The 21,818-nt window shown below is 41.6% G+C and overlaps 2 protein-coding genes across 4 annotated transcripts in view; one reads left to right on the plus strand and one right to left on the minus strand.

The window, feature by feature from the left end:
• IQGAP2 (IQ motif containing GTPase activating protein 2) overlaps positions 1-21,818 on the plus strand; it is a 401,653-nt gene that overhangs the window by 288,844 nt on the left and 90,991 nt on the right. For all 3 annotated transcript variants that reach the window (XM_073584112.1, XM_073584115.1, XM_073584113.1), the window contains 3 exons: positions 15,295-15,385; positions 19,784-19,951; positions 21,572-21,723. In XM_073584112.1, the coding sequence (XP_073440213.1) occupies positions 15,295-15,385; positions 19,784-19,951; positions 21,572-21,723 (411 nt within the window). The remainder of the gene's footprint in view (positions 1-15,294; positions 15,386-19,783; positions 19,952-21,571; positions 21,724-21,818) is intronic.
• On the minus strand, positions 929-5,790 carry F2RL2 (coagulation factor II thrombin receptor like 2). Its single transcript, XM_073584116.1, has 2 exons — positions 5,579-5,790; positions 929-3,646 (listed from the first exon to the last, which is right to left on the minus strand). Exons 1-2 carry the CDS (start codon positions 5,637-5,639, stop codon positions 2,346-2,348), a joined length of 1,362 nt encoding a protein of 453 aa, XP_073440217.1. The 5' UTR covers positions 5,640-5,790; the 3' UTR covers positions 929-2,345.

Raw genomic sequence — 21,818 nt, forward strand, 5'->3', positions numbered from 1 at the left:
GAGAGTCTGAAGTGTGGTGACGTTACTGAGAAGAGGAGCAGTACAGTGCTGGATCCCAGAGAAGATGGCGGTAGGTGAGTATATTAACACACTGAGAGTATGCTACATGCGCACAGATTTAGAGAGGAAAAAAACAGTTCATGAGAGGGCTTATTTAAAGAGGTTGCGCAGTGCGCAGGTGTGCCTTACCTTTCAGTTCTATATCCTGCATGGAGAGACATCACTGTAGTCTGGGTGGTGCATTTGCTAAAGCATTCAGCAAGTCTCGCACACAGGTCCCTTTAATTAGAATTAGATCTAAGCACAAAGCTCCCTAAGCTTCGGGAAGGTGCTGCAGTCATTGTAACACAGAGCATGCTGTGGTGTCTTTCCACAGTTCATGGCCGACCTGGCAGAGTTTGCTGGCACAGCCTCTTTAGTGGTTACATGCTCCAAACAGAATGCTTAAAGGATATATCCAGGACTTTGTGAAAAACAAAGAAATGTGTCTAAGCACTAACAGACAGGTGGTTGCCATCTACGTGCCTCAGCTGCCTGTGCTGACGTCACAACGACAGAGCGGCGGCTTTTTCTCTGCTCCGCTCTGTTGACAGGGCGGGACTTCGACATCATTCTGATTTCCAGCCGAATTCCCGCTGCCCAACTAGGGGAGCCGACTGTCAATCAGAATGATGTCAGAAGCCACTCCTGGTCAAGTGAGCAGGGCAGAAAAGGCGCCGCTCTGTGGATGATTTTTTGTTTTCCTTACAGTCCCGTATGTATCCTTTGAAGAGGACCTGTCATCAAGACAAAAGTGATCTGTTTTTACACCTATTTATTTCACACTATTCCCCTGCAGATTCAGGTGTGTTTTTTTTTTTTTTTTTCTTACATTTTCTTCTGCTCCCTTTAGTATTCCAGTTTTTTCTTTTAATAACCGTTATACAGCTCCAGAGATACAGGCCTTTTTATTTATTTGCCCAGTATGATAATTTTTATGGTCTTCACCAAGGCGGCGGTACTCACAGTATAATTACCTGCAACCAGAAAATAGAATACTCGCTCATGAGAGCAGCAGGAATGAAATAAGAGCAAAACTGGCCATAAATACAACTTCAGCAGAATAATGTCACATTTCTTCTACAAACTGTACTGGAAATGCTATTTTACTTTATTTGGACAGTGTTAGAACTACACTTTATGGACGTATGTCTTAGGATAGCTACACAGTACACCTACTGGTGTTTTTCATCACATCCCATTTCTAAATCAGTGGACATTAATATGGAGTTTGTCCCCACTCTCACAGTTTCTCAGAAGGCCTTGCTTTGGGTTAGTCAGGCTGGTACAGAAGAGGGCCTTCTCCCAAACTATTCCCACAAAGTTGGAAGCTAAAATTGTCCAAAATGTATTGGTATGATTACCCTTCACTGGCACTAAGAGATCTAGGCCAACTGCTTTTAAAAAGACCCATAGCATTATCCATTCATTACCCAACTACACAGATGGCACAATGTAGTCCGGAAGGTGACGTTCTGGCTTTTGCTAAGCCCAGACTCATCCATCAGATGCCAGATAGAAAATCATAATTCAACACTACACAGAACATGTTTTCACTTCTCCAGAGTCCAGTGGTCACAACTTTACACTACTCCATCTGACCCTTGGCATTGTGCTTGGTGATGTAAGGCTTTATTCATCTGCTTGTCCATGGAAATCCATGTCATAAAGCACCTAGCATGTAGTTCTTATGCTGACATTAATGTTCAAGGAGGCTTGGACTCTCCAGTTTTGTAGTCAGCAGTGTGTTGGTGACTTTTATGCCCTCTGCTCCTCAACACTCAGCGACCCCCGTTCTGAAACTTTACATGGTCTACACTCCATGGCTGACTTACTGCAGTTCCTTCTGCTTTTCAATGATACTACTCAAAGGTGATGGTGAAATATTTAAGATTGAAGAAATGTCATGAGCCGACTTGTTACATCGGTGGCTCCTATTATAGGAACGCGCTGGAATACGTGACATCTTTACAACAACCCATTCTGTCCCAAATGTTAGTAATGGCAGACGGCATGGTGAGGGGCCGGATGTTATACACTTGTGGTAATAAGACTGAATAAAACCCCAAATTAAGTGACTATGACGTGTCCCAATACATTTGTTCATATAGTGGATTTTCTTTCAGCACGTCACATAATCCAACAGTCAGTACTTTCATGTCCAATGGCTGATACTTGTAAAGTGCTACTGAGCCCAAGTATTTTTCTTGTATTGCAACTTTCCCCTTTTATTTTCATCAGTTCCACAACTGACCAGCAGGTGGCAGAATAATACTGGTTACCGGTTACGAGCAGGCTGGCCAGGCCTAGGACGCGAGCAGCGTCATGTGTGTTTCTTTCTGCACTTTAATAATGTTAGCATATTTGTTGGAAGACTTAGTGATTTCAGACATAAGAAAATAAAGGAACGGATCTAGACAACTGTTCAAACTGCTGAAACATAATGCGATGAGATAGCTCACATATGTGTCGTCCATCTTGGTGTAATGATATCTGACTTGGTGTATAATGAGGATGATGTTACTTGGAGTAAAGCACAGGGCAAATATAACCAGAATCAGGATGGTAATTTTTAGGTACAGATACCATTTCCGGTTATGTGTCCCCAAGGTTTTTATGATTGAAATATAGCAAAATGTGATCACTGAGAATGGAAAAAGATATCCGAACACAGCCAGTGATATGAAGAAGAAGAACTGGAAGACATCAGCGGAGGTTTCATAGAAGTCACTGCAGGTGACTCGGGACGGCTCCTGTAAGCTGTACGTTTGTTGGTTTATGAAGAATGGTGTCATGAACATGAAGACCGTGATCCACACAAAGGCGCACAGGAGGAGGGCACAGGTCCGCTTTGGTAAACTCCTGTATATGAAGGGATGGACTATAGCAATGTAGCGGCTGATGCTGATACACATAAGGAGGAGGATTGAACAATACATGTTACCATAGAAGAAAATTGTCATGAGGCGACACATTGGTTCTCCAAATATCCAGTTGTTGCCATTCAGGTGGTAAGCAGCTCTAAATGGCAGCACGAGGCAGAAAAGCAAGTCAGAAATGGCAAGGTTGGTGTAGAATATTGCTGTGCAGACTGTTCTGGCTTTAGTGAAAAGCATCTTTAGGATTATGGCATTAGAAGGTATCCCGATGAGAGTGACCAAGATGTATATGGCTGGAATTAGTTTTGTACTAATAGAACTTTTAAAGTACAACAAAGTAGCATTGGGGGCCGTAAAATAAGTGTTTTTTAGCTCAACGTTGGAGATGGAACTTGGTACCGGCTGTTTTAAGATGTCATGATGACCTGATGATGTCTCTGAGCCTCTTGGTACTGAAGATGGTTTTGAGGTTCCCAGTCCTGAAGAAAGCTGTGGGGTTCTGTGTCGTGAAGAAGGCTGTGAGGATCTATGACCTGAAGAGGGCTGGTAGACTTTACGTCCTGATGAAGGCTGGGAGTCTCTTTGTACTGGTGAAGGCTCTAAAGCTCCAAGAGTTGATGTGTCCTCTGAGATGATATCAATCTTCTCATACTCATGTTTCTTCACCTGTAATCGAAAAGTCTTTGGGTTCACGGTATGAGCTTTTTTCTCCACGCTTGAATCATTACCTGACAATTAAAACATACATCATTTTATTGTCATTCTGGCCAATTATTGGTGTACTTAAATAGTTAATTCGAAGAACTAAATAATTTTAAAACATGGTGTGGGATCCAACTTATTTTTACTAACCAGCGGAGGGAAAGCAGACAGCTGGGGGCTGGTGTTGTTGTTCTGGAAGGGGTCAATATCCATAAAGCTTTCCAGGCTATTGATATCAGCTGACAGATGTCTGCACAGCCGTTACTAGTTATTTAAAAGGGGGACCCAAAAAAAACTTACGTGTAACCTTAATGACGTCACTGCTCATCATTGCAGCCACGTTCTCATGCTAAGCTCGATGTGTTCTGGCTGCCTGGCTGAGCGGTCATATTACTGATGTCACCGCTCAGGATTGCAACTAGATGTAGCAGAGTTAGGGATAGTCATGGGACTTCATCATTATGGATTAACGGCAGACAGGTGAAGATTACTTTTAATTTTTTATTTTTATGTTAATAAATGCGAAAAAGAGGAGATTTGTCGGGAAGAGTTTTGTTCAATTAAAGGACTTTTTTTGTGTGTGGTTCTTTATTAATTTTCACTATGCGTTTAGTAATGGTAGTGTCTTATAGAAACTTCTCCTTTGCTATCCCCTGGGCTTAATGTGAGCTGACATTACAAAGCTTACATCAACCCCAAAATATTACCCCACTCACCAACGCACCAGGGCAAGTGGGAAGAACCTGGGAAAACCCCGGAATTGGCGCATCTAATGGATGCGCTTTTTTTGGGGTGGCTGCGAGCTGCTATTTTTAGGCTGTGGAGGGCCAAATATCCTTGGGATTTCACAGCCTGAGAATACCAGCCCTCAGCTGTCTGCTTTACCTTGGCTGGTTATGAAAAAAATGGAGGTACTCCACACCATTTTTAAAAAAAATTATTTAAATAAATTAAAACAAACAGCATGGGGCCCTCTACTTTTGATAACCAGCCAATATAATCAGCTGGGAGAAGCCAGTGTTCGGGGTCCATGCACGGACACTAGGTGACCGATACAGACCCCGAACTTTACCGTTCGGATTCACCCATCTGTAAATAAGACATGTGAATCAATTTGCGTCATCTCGGATCAAAAACATCATACTGGAATTTATGTTTTGCTTTCTTTTATGGTTTCTGATCAATATTTGCAGTAGAGCAGTAATTGTAGCATGGTGAAACTGTAACAAGCTAATTATTTTATAAGAAAGTGCCCTCATATTCCACAGCACGTTACTGATCTCCATCACTGTCCCCATTGAAGCTCACAGTCTAAATTCCCTATCACTATGTCAGTAGAGTATAGGAGGAAACCTTAGAAGCTGGAGGAAATGCATGCAAATACGTACGACATGTTGTCCTTGGTTGATTATGAACCCACGAGCCCAGAGCTACAGTTCTGCCCACATACCATGATCACAGGACTAATTTTAATCCTCTGCAAGTACTTACACAATGAAGCTTTCAGAATCTTGAGATCTAAAAAAACTGCAAGGAATTGAACACTGTCTAGTAGAGAGTGAATAATATCTCTTTAACCGAAGCTTGAGTTGTATGGATGAAAAATATTGGTCACATGGAAAACTTGTGTTAACCCCTCACTGTTCTGCCAGGCGGGCTTCCTAGAGGTCAGACCACCAGTAAGCAAACATTCATGGTCTATCTTGAAGAACCTCTCTTCAAAATGTCTATAGACCTATATTGTCGGAAGATCTATGACCTGGGAATGATCACTTGAATTAATCAGTCTACAAGGGGATGAAGTGCATTTTACTATTACAACCTACAGTAAAACCAGATTTTCTTGTTTTTAGGATTTTGCAATCTTACACTCCTACTGCGATCAATCACGACTTGTGTGTTAACACGATACTTAGGAGGATCACATTTTATATACAGATATACATTTATCTACTCACTGGTTATGCTGTGGGCAGTCACGGACAGGAGGATCAGAGCCAGCAGGGCTTCCATTTCCATTCTTAGGGGTTTTTTTGTTCCTTTTTTGCTTTACTCTTCCATAGTTTTCGATGTCCTGGAGAGCTGGGAGTGTAGTCTCCTCTGTGGCTTCATGCCATATGTCTTTTGTCACACAATGCAGGAGCTCGGTGGGGCTGCGTAATGTGCTTCCTCCGCCTTAAACCCATAATGACGCATGCAAACATACATGACTGGACAAAGCTACAGGAAGAAATAAAGTTTTTAAGGTGTCGCTTAACTCTTCATGATCTGGCGCCCTCAGATTAATGAATGCCATTTGCCTGGTAAATATGTTTTCAAGGAACATCAACATTTTTGTAATCTGAAGTCTCTGGTCTGATGATACAACCGCCACAGAAAGTCATAAATGGCAACATACAGTAATCTACTCACAGATTAGAAAGGAAACCACAGAAAGTAAGAGATTTTTGGACTTTAATTATTAACGGTTTGCAAGTATTTTCATTTTTTTGTTCTGTTTTTACTCCTTTATGATAAGTCTACATATATTATATATTTGCACACAGTTGGAGCTGAGTGGGCTGGATAGGAGCCACTTCAGAACTATTGAAACTAAATCCAAAGAATTGGAACTATTTTGGTAGAGGGGCATCCACAGAGTTGATACATTTTAGCGAGAAATAAACATTGAAGATTTTGTGCAGCATTCAGTGCTAAATACCATCATTTTACATGAAGATTTTGAGGGTGATTTTGCAATATGCGCTACAAACGGAGAAATGCATGGTAAAAGTCATCAGGATCAATTGACCGCATACAGAATTAAAATCTGCACACATTTCTAAGCCCACGCAGATTTTTTTTTTTTTTTTTTGATCAGCGTGTAGATGAGATTTGGTAAAATTGGATCCACTTTGCTGGTACTGTAACTTAGTGACCACATGTTGCAACCGACATCAGCCAGGGGCACATGCCCATTCAGCCATATAAAGCAAAGTTGGGTTTCTCGAAGTGATAACCATTAGCGTTATTTCTATCTCAGTTGGTGATAATATATTACTAGGCTATGCCATCACCTGCTGATTACTGGGGAAGCAGCCCCTTAGCCCTCTACCGATCCTGAGAATGAAGGGGCTGCTGCATCCCCTCTGCTTTTCCTCTCCGCAGGGGTGTTTCTCGCCACCCGCTCCAGTGAAGATCCAATCATGTGAATGAGATCTGCTGCAGTTTCCTGGACAGTCGTGAATGCCCCTTCATGCTCAGCATTGGTGGGGCCCAAAGGTTGAACCGCCAATCAATGAATGATTATTAATATTTCTTAGAAATACATGATCACCAATGTCATCCGAGTGCAGTCCGATTACCGCAGACGCCGGCAATGGAGAAGATGAAGAAATGAAGTTCTCCATCTTCTCCACACCCGTGCTGTGATTCTCTCATGCGAGAGTATCGAATCACACTCCGATGACACTTGGATCAATCTCTGACAGAGTTTGAGCCGAGTGTCCGTAGCATATTTGGCCTGATTCTCTTGCAAGAGAGAACATACGCCAGCGAGCCCTTAGCCCTATGTTTGCGTGGTTTCCTCCAGGTTCTCCCGTATCCTCCCATGTTCCAAAGACATACTGATAGGGAATTTAGATTGCGAGTCCCCATGGAGACCGTTCCGATAATGTCTGTAAAGTGCTGTGGAGTTAATGGCGCTATATAAGTAAAATACGGGAATTAAATTTCACTTTTAATGGTCCTCTTTAAATCTCCTATGGGCATTAGAGAGAAATGAAAAAGAAAATAGGAAAAATTGTATACATCAGGAACAAATATAATAGAAGAAAAAACCCTAAGCACTCACAACTAATCTTCTTTCCCATTTCAGGGGCAGTGATGTTCAGTACTGACATGTGACCGCTGCAGCTAATCACTGGCTTCAGGGGCCACATACTGTGCTTCCTGACAACACTACTGCGGCTGCAGCAATCCGGTGCCAGTACGGAATATCATACCTCATGTAATGTAAAGCCAGACAGGTGAGGGATCGCCAGAGCCATGGAACTGCCAATTTGTTTGCAAGTGAAACTAAAATATTAAAAAAAAAAAACTGGTGAGAAAAATATTGGTGCCTTGGAGAGTAAAGACATGGCGGTTTTGCCTTTCTTTGTGAATTGTTCATAAAAAAAAAATGTTTGGCTAGAAGATGGATATTATTATATATATTTTAATGGTTTTGAGATTTAATTATAGGTTTACTAAAGGAGGGGAATTATTCTTAAAGAGGTCCTGCTACCTTGTGAAAAATTGATAGTTTTTGTTCTTATTTTACTCCCACTGCCCTCCTGAGTGTTCCCTTTTTTTATTTTCTTAAAACCCGTCATACGGTTCCAGAGATTGGGGATTTTTATTAAGTGCTAATTGTTATGGTCCTTACCCAGGAGACGTGGCTCATGGGATCCTCAGGGGCGTGTCTTTAGGCCGCTCTGCATTATTACCCTGTAAGTCATGCCCTCTTGTAAAGACCATAAAAATTAACACTAAATAAATATAAAAAGCCTTTATATCTCTGGAACGGTAGGGTGAATTTAAAAAAAAAAAACAATACTCATGGGAGAGCACTGCAGACTTGCATCACAAACCACGGACAACCCTTTTGAGGTGCCGCACAAATCTATATATTTAGAGTTATGCATCAGAAGTATTTCACAATATTTGCCTTTGATCTATGGCACTGTTTAGGGACATGTCTTCCATTGGAAATAAAACTACATACTACATGATTTGATGAGGCATATCGGCCAAGCGTAATGGGCACTCTTTGGCATACACTGAGTGCATAGGGGCCCATGGTCACACGGTCAGTGTGCAGACAACAAGAGTAAAGCAAAAAGTGTGGACGCCAAGTTGGATGAGCATACAGAATCACGGTCACTCACTTCCTTGGTAAATGTAGCTTCATAAGTGATTAGCGGACATGTAATTAATCTGGAGCAATCATATACAGTGGGGCAAAAAAGTATTTAGTCAGTCAGCAATAGTGCAAGTTCCACCACTTAAAAAGATGAGAGGCGTCTGTATTTTACATCATAGGTAGACCTCAACTATGGGAGACAAACTGAGAAAAAAAAATCCAAAAAATCACATTGTCTGTTTTTTTTTCATTTTATTTGCATATTATGGTGGAAAATAAGTATTTGGTCAGAACCAAGCAATCAAGATTTCTGGCTCTCACAGACCTGTAACTTCTTCTTTAAGAGTCTCCTCTTTCCTCCACTCATTACCTGTAGTAATGGCACCTGTTTAAACTTGTTATCAGTATAAAAAGACACCTGTGCACACCCTCAAACAGTCTGACTCCAAACTCCACTATGGTGAAGACCAAAGAGCTGTCAAAGGACACCAGAAACAAAATTGTAGCCCTGCACCAGGCTGGGAAGACTGAATCTGCAATAGCCAACCAGCTTGGAGTGAAGAAATCAACTGTGGGAGCAATAATTAGAAAATAGAAGACATACAAGACCACTGATAATCTCCCTCGATCTGGTGCTCCACGCAAAATCCCACCCCGTGGAGTCAGAATGATCACAAGAACGGTGAGCAAAAATCCCAGAACCACGCGGGGGGACCTAGTGAATGAACTGCAGAGAGCTGGGACCAATGTAACAAGGCCTACCATAAGTAACACACTACGCCACCATGGACTCAGATCCTGCAGTGCCAGACGTGTCCCACTGCTTAAGCCTGTACATGTCCGGGCCCGTCTGAAGTTTTCTAGAGAGCATTTGGATGATCCAGAGGAGTTTTGGGAGAATGTCCTATGGTCTGATGAAACCAAACTGGAACTGTTTGGTAGAAACACAACTTGTCGTGTTTGGAGGAAAAAGAATACTGAGTTGCATCCATCAAACACCATACCTACTGTAAAGCATGGTGGTGGAAACATCATGCTTTGGGGCTGTTTCTCTGCAAAGGGGCCAGGACGACTGATCCGGGTACATGAAAGAATGAATGGGGCCATGTATCGTGAGATTTTGAGTGCAAACCTCCTTCCATCAGCAAGGGCATTGATGATGAAACGTGGCTGGGTCTTTCAACATGACAATGATCCAAAGCACACCGCCAGGGCAACGAAGGAGTGGCTTCGTAAGAAGCATTTCAAGGTCCTGGAGTGGCCTAGCCAGTCTCCAGATCTCAACCCTATAGAAAACCTTTGGAGGGAGTTGAAAGTCCATGTTGCCAAGCGAAAAGCCAAAAACATCACTGCTCTAGAGGAGATCTGCATGGAGGAATGGGCCAACATACCAACAACAGTGTGTGGCAACCTTGTGAAGATTTACAGAAAACGTTTGACCTCTGTCATTGCCAACAAAGGATATATCACAAAGTATTGAGATGAAATTTTGTTTCTGACCAAATACTTATTTTCCACCATAATATGCAAATAAAATGAAAAAAAAACAGACAATGTGATTTTCTGGATTTTTTTTTCTCAGTTTGTCTCCCATAGTTGAGGTCTACCTATGATGTAAATTACAGACGCCTCTCATCTTTTTAAGTGGTGGAACTTGCAATATTGCTGACTGACTAAATACTTTTTTGCCCCACTGTACATATGTGATCAGCTGGTATCTGCAGGATATTTCCTTGGTCATTTCAGATTTTCATGGCAATAGATTAGTCATAATTAGATAAAAATAGTCTGCACTGTTTTCTGTAACAGCGCCACTCTTGCCTGTGGTTAGTTTCAGGAATTACAGTCAATCCAAGTTTCCAAGTAAATGGAACCAAATGTCAAAACTTGTGGGCAGGAGAAGCACTCTTTCTAGAAAAATGAAAAGAAAAATTTAATCCTGTTTCTAATGCTGAATAAAGAATTGGGTGGATTTTATATGCATCATCATTGTAATAAAAGGAAAACCTTGTCATGGCATGTTGTTTTTTTTTTTTTTTTTTCTAGTGCAGTCAGATGTTCTTCGTACGGGGTTCTTTCTACTGATCTCCCATAGGCTTCTCTGAAGGACTTGAAAAACACATGGGAAAAATTGCAAATGTCCCAGATATTCCGATTTTAATTCACCCATAGATGGATCTTTCGTTATGGGATGTTCACAATCGGCACTTATTGTAGAGTAATCCTTTGGTTATATTCGACAAGTTGGATTTTCCCTGCTGACTTCTATTGTCCTCACAAACTCCAGCAGTTTCAGAAGAGTTTGGCAGACGTTCTCTTTTCCTTCCTTTGTAGACAAAAACATTCACATTTCCCAAGGACGAGTAGATTTAGCCATTTTTAGTCACAATGTAATAAATTGTGATACGTGGCTCACTACAGTAATTATGCATGCCAATTTCAACCCATCTTTTCACCAGAACGAGTGACGACCGACTATATGACAAGTTGTTTGGCGCTTATTTACCAGCCTGTTTACACACAGGCTGCCGATAAATTATGATTGGGACAGAACGATGTCTGATCCGATCGCTCTGTTCGACTGTAACTAACTATTAAATATCTCAGAAACTAGAGCCAATCTGACAAAACCGAAGTCATAAACTTAATATAAAACTGTTCAGACGTCGTTGGCACCAAAATCACTGTATACCAGTGTTGTCATTAGTGGGATCACACGTATCAGAGCAAAATGAACTATGACCGCACACCTAAGTATATAATACTAGTACATCCACAAATGTAATAATACGCGGTGTGCTAGGACTACAGGCAGTGATTCCTTGTTCGTAGGGTCTCGCTAAGATGTCACACAAAACTACACATATCCTACACCACAATTAGTCATGGTAACTTCTCTTGACCGCTGTTCCTTTTCATGTCCTTGTGTATCTTGGTTAATAATTGATTCTCTTGCTTGGCTCTGATGCCTCCGGTAACACTTCAGATGTTAGACTTCAGAAGTACGGAGTAATAAAACCCCTTGTGCTTCCTGCTCATTTAATTGGAATCTGTGTGTGACCCTTACGATGCAGCACCGTGGGAATACAATGGCGTCCTTACTAATGAACATAAACTTGTTGTAAGTGGATGAACCATCTGACTTCTGATTCATTGTAATTAATGTCATTTGCTAAAAAAAAAAAAAAAAAAAAAGAAAAAATTGACGTCATGCATGTGTTCTCTGTGGGGAACAGTGAGGTTGGACCATGCCCTGATTTAAAGGGAATCTGTCAGCAAGATCAACTCCCAAACCACATATATGGGTTTGTAGGTTTTAGAAGATATTAAAGAGTCGATTGATTTACATTTCAATCTGTTGTTGCAACCCTGAGAAATGTGGGTTTTTTTTTTTTTTTTTAATTATATGCAAATGAGGTATATCCAGTGGCATAACTAGAGTCCAATGGGCCCCGATGCAAAATTTGGACCTGAGCCCACACCTACATATTGCTCAGTTGTATGGGCCCTTGTAGTGTTCTGGATCCTATAAAGACATATGTGTTCACCCCCATGTAATAATGTGCCCATTCTTGGTATAATGTCCTCCATTCTTTGTATAATGTTCCCTGTACTGGTTTCCTGTCTCCCATTTTGGTATCCTGTCTCCCATTTTGGTATCCTGTTCCCCATACTGGTATAATGACCCTATCCTGGTATAATGACCCTATCCTGGTATAATGACTCTATCCTGGTATAATGACCCTATCCTGGTATAATGACCCTATCCTGGTATAATGACTCTATCCTCGTATAATGACTCTATCCTGGTATAATGACCCTATCCTGGTATACTGATCCTATCCTGGTATACTGACCCTATCCTGGTATACTGATCCTATCCTGGTATACTGACCCTATCCTGGTATAATGACTCTATCCTGGTATACTGACCCTATCCTGGTATACTGACCCTATCCTGGTATAATGACTCTATCCTGGTATAATGACTCTATCCTGGTATAATGACTCTATCCTGGTATAATGACTCTATCCTGGTATAATGACTCTATCCTGGTATAATGACTCTATCCTGGTATAATGACCCTATCCTGGTATAATGACTCTATCCTGGTATAATGACCCTATCCTGGTATAATGACCCTATCCTGGTATAATGACCCTATCCTGGTATAATGACCCTATCCTGGTATATTGTACATTTTAAAAAGAAACAATCAATTCTACTCGCCATCCTCCACTCCCAGAGCTTGCAGCGTCCTTTTCTGCAGCCAGCACAGAAGCAAGCAGCTGAATTCAGCATGCCACTGCGCGTCACTGATAAGTTGATGTCAGCTGCTGGCCTTTGGCTGGTAGTGTGCATTGCAACGTAACACAGGGCGAGGGCTGAGGACGCACATCCAGGTGAAATTGGTGTTGGCAGGTTCCCCTCACACCCACTGCAACGACAATTGTTATGCCTCTGCCAGTATCTGCCTCCTGAGGTTGTTTTACTGACCAACACCAGCCGCTTTACCTTGATTGATAGCTCACTGTCTGATTTTCTTGCCCGACTCGTGAAGCCACACATAATCCGCTATCCAGATTGGAGATGACTTGTTGATCAATTGGGTTTTGACCTCTCGGACCCACACTTTGCTAAACAAGGAACTTTTATCCCCACTACAATGGGGCTGCAGTGCACACGTGCGGCCCGCTTCATTAATTTCCTGTGGGGCTGTCAAGCAGTGCGCTAGTGTTTTTTCTCCCGCAACCCCATAGAGAATGAAAAGCAGTGGTCAGGTGTTTGACCTGCTGTCCATTTTATGCAACAACCCCCGATCTGCTGGTTGGGCACCCGCCGATCAGCAGGTTCTAAGTTATCCTGTGGTTAGGCGACAACCCCTCTTAGCTTCAGATAGCTGTGCAACTGTATCATCGGATGGCTCCTATAGGAAATTATCTTATAGGGTTGGAAATACTGCAAATATTGCTGTTAGGGCATCTTCCATAGACACAAACTTCTCTTCTGTTTTCTGCAGTCGCGAGTTGAACAGATGTTGTGTTAGTCTTCCATTTCCTGTTTATTCACATCTACTGTATATTATGTCGACTTCTTATCGGAAGGTCGCTCTTGTAAGGCTGGACATGGATGTGCCGCTGGGTGGGTGGTTTTACTGCGCTCACAGGAAATCTGCTGTTTTTATTTTTTTTTATTCTTTAATCCATTATTCATTCTGTAATTGGGAAAGTTGTAAACAGGATATCCCCTCTCCTCTCTCCTGAACGTCTATCTGGATGGCGCCGTTATCGGCTGTTTTCCGTTTATTATGGGCTTTTAAGTGGGGCCTCTCAGAAATTCATGTTGAACCGTAGAGAGATATTTTGCCTTGGGACTTTTTCTGCCTGGAGCATGTGAAAACTGATTGTGAATTCCCGTAATCTGTCATGTCTAAACCGGAAGTAACATGCCGAAACATACCTGAAATCCGAGGCCCCTGCGCCACAAGGCTCTTGACGCTGTGTAACCACATGAGCGATGGAAAAAAAAAGACTTGCAGTGAAATCTAAATCTGATCCTTCATGTTCTCATTCTGCAGGAGAGCACTGTGTCCTTTTTATGGATCTCTTTTAGGGGGCTTTTCCATTTTCATAAGAAGGCATTAATAGGAATGGGGAGGTTAAGGGAGGTTTTTGATTTAGCACTAATGAGGCCGGTGTACTTACTTCAATAAAGGGTTTCACATCTAGTCTGATGACACTTCAAAGCATCTTGATTGATGCTGAGGATTGTATGAGCGCCACGTGCAGAATTCCCCGCACTCGCACACCTTGCCTGCTATCAATGAGTTTAAAGTTTTATAGAGCCGTTCAGACATGGACATACAAAGTAAGTACACCAACATTGCCAGGTCTAAGGGATCTATTTAATCAGGTATGCAGTTAGCAATGTGAAGTCTGATCATGGTTAAATGCTGGTAGTGTTTGCTCCTATATCCAAACAGCACTACTTTGTTTTCGGATAGAAAGCAAGATAGGTGCTGAAAGAAGAAGATAGAAGGGTATCAATATTTTTCTCTTTTTAGAGTTGTGCGAAAAGATTTGTAGGATCCTGATCCAGTGGCCACATGGGTGGTCCGTAGCTGCCAGACTACATCAATGCCAACCTCCTACTACATGTGACAGCACCAGCACCTCTCCTGATTATTAGGTCCTGTTACGTCCTTACATGGAGGGGCGACGCACACATGACATCACGTGGGCCTACTAATCAGAAGAGATAAGGAAGAACACGGCACTTCAGGTCGGTGGTGCCAAAGTAGGATCCTATCCCGTAACACAGCCATGCAAGACTTGGCACTCGGATGCGATGAAAAAATGAAATTCATTGAGTAACCGCAATCCAAATATGTCGATTTTTCAGTCTGTATAGTAAACCTTCATCAGTATACGCATTGTCCAGGATAAATGCTTGAACCAGAAGATTAGAGGTAGAGGAGCAGTATCCACCCCAGTGTACAGAGGAAAGGAGATCTGAATACTCATGACGGTCCACTGTAAAGACCGAAACCTCTACATTTTTGGATTACTATTACTTAATAAATTTCATCTTTTCATCACATCAGAGTGCCAAGTCTTGTAGTTACTTGATCAGGAAAGGCACCATGGATGCTGTGGGTAGGACGAGGCTCGCAGTGCTCTGTTTTAGTGGTCACGACTACCAACATGGCCACAGGGTAACTGGCATTTTATTATACTGACCACACTCAGTATTCCCTGTATGAGAATCAAGTTAATTTTGTGTTCTTTCAGGACTCCAGAGACGAGTCGGCTGCTCTGTGGCTGGATGAGATACAGAATGGAATTAATGCCGCCAATCAGGACAGACAAGATGCAAACAGAGGTACCGGCACTTTTCATTAAATAGAGGTCATTTGTTTGTTTTTCTGCATATACAGATTATGTACGTGTCTTTTTATGTAGTCTGCATGAGACCCAATTGTAAAACTTGAACTCTAAAATGTAAAGTTTACCTTGTGGTGCTGAAACCTGCCCTGTTTTATAATCCTGGACAATCTGTTTAACTAAAAAGCTCCCTGCTCTGATTTCTAAGCTTTTGTCTTCTGAAGAGGGAGCCAGAGCCATAGAATCCTATGGTGGCGACTCTCTCACTAACAAATCACTGATTTATATACAGTGGCATTTAAAATTTGGGCACCTCAAAATTACTTGGTCAAAATGACTGTTATTGTAAACAGTTAACCAAGCTGAAGACTAAATTATCTCTAAAAGGGCTAAAGATAAAGATGACACATTTCCTTTTAGGCAAAAAAAAATGTTGCATCTTTTCCAGTTTAAAAATTTACAAAAAATCAAAATGGGCCAATGCAAAAGTTTGGGCACCCTTGGAAATTTGCATGCTCAGATACCGTAACTTTGACCAAGATTTCAGCCCTTAATTAGCCTGATAGGGTTATGACATGTTCACCGTCATCGTTAGAAAAGACCAGGTGATGCAAGTTTCCCAGCTTTTATAAAAATCCAGCCTCCTCCACCTTGTGCCAAAAAAACAGCAGCCATGTGTTCTTCTAAGCAGCTACCTAGCTATTTGAAAATGGTGGAGGCCCACAAAGCAGGAGAAGGCTATAAGAAGATAGCAAAGTGTTATCAAGTTGCCCTTTTCTCCTTTCAAAAAGTAATTAAGAAATGGTAGTTAACAGGAACAGGTCAAGATAAGGTCTGGCAGCAAAAATAAAAATTTCAGTGAGAGCTACTCATAGGATTGCAAGAGAGGCAAATCAGGACCCCCACTTGATTTCAAAGACCATCAGAAAGATATAGCAGACTCTGGAGCTGTGGTACATTGCTATACTTTTCAGAGACACCTGCACAAATATAGCCTTCATGGAACAGTCGTCATTTGAAGAAAACCTCTCCTGCGTCCGCACCATAAAATTCAGCATCAGAACTATGCAAAACAACATCTAAACAAGCCGGAGGCATTGTGGAAACAAGTCCTGAGGACCGATGATGTGGAAATAGATCTCTTTGACCACAATGATGAAAGGTATGTGTGGAGAAAAAAGGGCACAGAATTTCAGAAAAAGAACATCTCGCCAACCATTAAGCATGGGAGTTGATCAATCATGCTTTAGTGTTGTGTTGCAGCCAATGGCACGGGAATCATTTCACAGGTTGAGGGAAGAATGGATTCAAGGAAATTTCAACAAATTCTTAATGCCAACATAACACCAGCTGCAAAAAAGCTGAAGTTGAAAAGAGGATGGCTTCTACACATGGATAATGATCACACACATCAAAATCCACAATAGACAACCTCAAAAGGCGCAAGCTGAAGATTTTACAATGGCCCTCACAGTCCTCTGATCTGAACATCATTGATAATCTGTGACTAGACTTCAAAATAGACGACCCAGGAGTCTCACAGAACTGGAAGAATTTTCCAAGGAAGAATGGATGAAAATACCTCAAGCAAGAATTGAAAGACTCTCTTAGCTGACTACAAAAAAGAGTTTACAAGCAGTGACAAATACAAATTGGAGTGCTACTAGGTATTAATCATGCAGGGTGCCCAAACTTTTACATCAGAGCATTTTCCTTTTTAAAAAATTTTTTAAATTTTTTTTTCCTGAAATACAGTATGTCATTTTGATCTTTAGACCTTTAGAGATACTTTCATCTTCAACTTGCTTAACTGTTCACAATAACAGTAATTTTGACCAGGGGTGCCCAGACTTTTACATGCCACTTTTGGTACTTCGAACTAGTCCGACATTACTACCTTATATAATGTACAGCTTCAAAATCTACTTGTTTTATTTCTAAAGTCACAAATGCCTGTCTGCTAAGGAGGAGTGATGGATTGGAGATGGTGGAGAGACCAGGGAGATCATTACAACCACTTAGTGAGAAAATCTAAAGAAAGCATAGTAATAATGCCATAATCTATACATGGCCGATCCTTTCCCAGTGCTTTTGCTTCAGGATACTGTATGTCAGCATGTACGGTCAGATCTGTCTGACTTTCCTGGCCTGGGCCCCATGTAAACAGGGCATAAGTTTTATGGAAATCAAGATTTCTCACTGTAATTCTAAGTAATCAAATTTCTAGTATTATTCATTTAATTCCTTATCATTTTCGTTATCTGCAGACCTCATAGCTTCCTACAATCTGTAATAAGTTCCGGCCCCAGTTGTGAGTGCCTCTTAGGCTGAGGTCACATGAGCGTATAAATAAGTCGGTCCTATTCTCATCCAGGAGAGTGGGACGATTTTTTTTCTCGTTGGTCACACCTGTCTGTCCGTATATACCGTAATCTGATTTTTTAACTCAGCAGCTATTAATCATTTACATCACAATCTACGATTTCCCATCCTACAGAATTGCGTAATAATCATAAAAATCAGGAGCCGTATTGATGGTCCGTGTGACATCTGATTTTTATTTTGGAGTCAAATCGCAGCTGAATACTGCTGAAAAAAAACCCTCAGATCGCACGGCCTCATTGTATAACATTGGTCCGAGGTCAATACCTCTTTTTAACAGATTGCACGCCTCCGATTTACACAGTTGTGTGAGCGCGCCCTTACCCCAAATAAATATATATATATATATATATATATATATATATATATATATATATATATATACTATTTTTTTTTTTTAAAAAAAGATGTTTTTATGTTTCTAGAAAAGTTATGATTGGGAAGCAAAGAAACTGTCTTTGCACCGTGTACTAGGGTTCAGGATTCTGAAGCCATGCATATGCACCCTCCCCATAATGAAGTGCGCTCAGCCTCAGAAGAGGCCATAGTTATTTTAATTTTGTGGACGGACTCTTAGGCCAGGGTCACATTAGAGTATGGCATCAGATACGAGATGCTAATGACTCTGCTGCAAGCGGGAGCCGAGTGTCAGTGCTCTGATCCTCTCACGTGCGAGAATCAGAACACAGGTGCGGAGGAGACGGAGAAAGTAAATATACAGTAGTTGCCGCATGCTGAGCTTGTTTTCTCATGCCGAATTGACATGAGAAAATAATCGCAGATCTGAGCTGTCACTAAGAGTAAAACTGGGCCAATGTTTTTCGCATAGCAAAGGCCCGTGGTGTGAGGGAGTCCTTAAGAGAACTAAAGGATCGGGCATTGAGATCAGCCCTCCTAATGTCCCGTACGCAATAGATCTGTGGATCCCATCTATTTCATTGGGGATTTGGATGTTTCGCCACCTGCAGTTTGCCCCGGGTACATTTCGCCCCCAGCATTTGGCCCCTAGGATGTTTCGCCCCCGCACATTTCACCCCCGCACATTTCACCCCCACACATTTCGCCCCCCAGCCATAAAACTTACAGATGGAAACAGTTGATTTAACATGTCACAAAAGTTCAGCACCCTGTACAGTACTTTTGTGACATGTGGATTGATGACGGACGGGATTTTGTGAACCACAAGGACAAACTGGCGAAACATCCAAACACAAAATTCTGGGGGCAAAACAGGGTACAAACATCCAGGGCGAACTTCCGGGGGCGAAACATTGATGACAGACGGGAATTCATGAACCACAAGGGTACAAACATCTGGGGGCAAACTCTTGGGGGAGAAATGGGTAAACTGCTGATGAACCACAAGGGTACAAACATCCAGGGGCGAGCTGCTGTGGGCGAAATGGGTGGGGGTGAAATGTGCGGGGGCAAAACATTCTGGGGGTCAAATGCTGGGAATGAAATGTACCTGGGGGTGAACTGCTGCGGGCGAAACTTCCTATATCCATTTCATTGTATGGGCAGTCAGATGTATTTTTGTATTTTATGCCATTGCCTATAAACTTGTTAGCTTCTGTTCTGCGGGTAATGTTCAGCTATGGGGAACGTATCTGACCATTTACATCCATCACATTCATACTGAGATGCTATATACAAAGCTGTTGGATGGAGATTATCTCTCGGTCCCATAGATCACGTGTTGGAACGATTGTTCCAGTGTGGTCAGAATTTTACAACATCTAATGAGTAATACATTCTAGAAATTGAATGATCCGCTCAATATAACCATTATGTTCTCCCGTAGGATCATTTACAAGATCTGATTATGCCACATAACTGATTCCCTCGGTCACGTTTCTTAGACCGTTATTGACCTTTTTCTATGCTACCTTTATTATTTTGTATTGTTAGACTTGTTGTATACATAAAATATACAGCGTTTCTAAATGTGTATAGAGAATTCTTATGTCACAAAAATCTACTGTTTTTGAAACTTTTTCAAATTTGCATTTAGTGGCGGCTTGTGTGGCAGAAATTAATCTGGCTTTGGAAAAGGACGAATGTCAGCATACATTGCAAGCGCTGCAGTCGTCTGATGCTGGACTGAAGGGAATTATACCGGAGTGTGCGGAGGTGTACCACAAAGACCTGACGGAGGGGAAGGAAAAAAAGGCAGATGAAGGTATTATCATCACCTAGGACCCCCCACCAATTTCTGGAATTCTGTGCAGAGGAAACTTCTAGTTTTTATGCAACATGGATGCATAATCTTGTTTAAAGCAAAGCTCTTCTTTTGCCAATATATAACTTGGTAGGAAGGCAGAATTAAAGAGGTTTTCCCAAAATTATAACTTATTCCTTATCATTAGGATATATTAGGAGTATAACTTGCTGATTGACAGAGGATAGCAATGACCGAACGTGCTGGGATAAGGTGTTATTAGAGCATGCTCGAATACTAATCGAGTGTCGTCAGCATGCTCGAAAAATATGTTCGAGTCCCTGTGGCTGCATTGTTTCTTAGGCAATTTCTGCTTGTGTCGCGGCAAACATATTTTTCGAGTCCATGTCTCTCGGTTGTTCGACAGCTGCAACACATGCAGGTATTGCTTGTTGAATCTGCAATCCTTGCTTGTGTTATGGCTGTCAAACACCCACAACACAGCTGTTTGTTAGGCAATCCCTGTATGTTCAAGTCCCTGCGGCTGCATGTCTCGCGGCTGTTAGACACCTGCAAAACAATTCAACTGCGGGGACTCTAACATTTTTCGAGCACGTTGAAGACACTCATTTAGCCTGCGAGCATGCTCGGATAACACCTTATTATCCGACCACGTCCACTCATCACTAATAGAGAGCTGACTTCTGGGAAACCACACTTCCTGATCTTGTGAATGCGCATGCTCGACCTCCGCTTCTCTAATTGTCCATAGAATTGATGGAGATAATATAGCTGAGAATAGTAGAGTCCTGTTGTCGGAGTTCTGCAGTCCCAAGAACTGGGGTCTGCAGGATAACTTGCTGATTCCTGTAGATCCGATTGCTCAAGCCCCAAGCGATCAGTAGGATAGAGCAGGGTTCCCCAACTTCAGTCCTCAAGGCCCACCAACAGGTCATGTTTTCAGGATTTCCTTCGAATTGCCCAGGTGATAATTCCATCACCTGTGCAATACAAAGGAAATCCTGAAAACCTGACCTGTTGGTGGGCCTTGAGGACTGGAGTTGGGGAATACTGCGATAGAGGATAACTTGTGATTTTTGTGACACCCCTTTAATTAGCATATCAGGATTCTGATTCACTCACTGATGGTATATCTAAAGGCTATGACATCAATGTCCCTGGTGAGAAATGTCCATCATTTAATCATTTTTATTTTAATCTAAATAGGTCTAGAACTTGGTACCAGTTATCTTCAGTTGGAGCTTTGTTTCCCTTTTGACACCTCCAAATTCTCTGCTTCTTTTCACATAGACTAAAAATAAATGTGGTTGTTCACCCCTAAAAAAGTAATAAAAACCATCAATGATACTGTAAAATAATAAAAAAATAATTATCTTGCCACTGTTCTATCAACACTGCTTTGGTCCCCCGCCGGTCTCTGCACTTACTTTTTGGTCCGGATATGCATATAAATGCTGCAACAAAGCAGCACTGGAAGACAATGTGTGGGGGATGGGTAAGGTAAGTATACTTTATTATTTTACAGCATTGGTGATAGTTTATTAAACAATTTTGGATGGATTTTAACCCTTTATTCTGGTTGGTTTCTCTCCCTTCACTCTACCAATTTTACACCTTTAGGTCCTGCGGACACAGAAGAGAGTTCATGGCTGAAAATAAGGTTAAAAGATAAATTTGACTACTATTATAATACTGAAACAAGTGAAGGCTGCTGGTCTCCTCCAGAAGGAATTACTCCAAAAACCACTTGGCTTAGTCGAGAAGATATCCAGGTACTTTAGGAAACAAATCTCTCTAGTAGTTTGGTTTAGGCATTTTTCTTGAATAAGCCTAAAATTTGTCTAGGGTTCCTTTTTTATCTTAACCT

Source organism: Dendrobates tinctorius, unplaced genomic scaffold (assembly GCF_039654945.1).
Source record: "Dendrobates tinctorius isolate UK_male_01 unplaced genomic scaffold, ASM3965494v1 ptg000083l, whole genome shotgun sequence".
Lineage (NCBI taxonomy): Eukaryota > Metazoa > Chordata > Amphibia > Anura > Dendrobatidae > Dendrobates > Dendrobates tinctorius.

What these genes read in the sequence shown, in the direction of transcription:
- F2RL2 (XM_073584116.1), bottom strand. Translation starts at nt 5,639, where the DNA reads ATGGAAATGGAAGCCCTGCTGGCTCTGATCCTCCTGTCCGTGACTGCC. An exon ending in GACTGCCCACAGCATAACCA is followed by an intron (nt 3,647 to 5,578) that starts GTGAGTAGATAA and finishes TTTAATTGTCAG; the next exon opens with GTAATGATTCAAGCGTGGAG.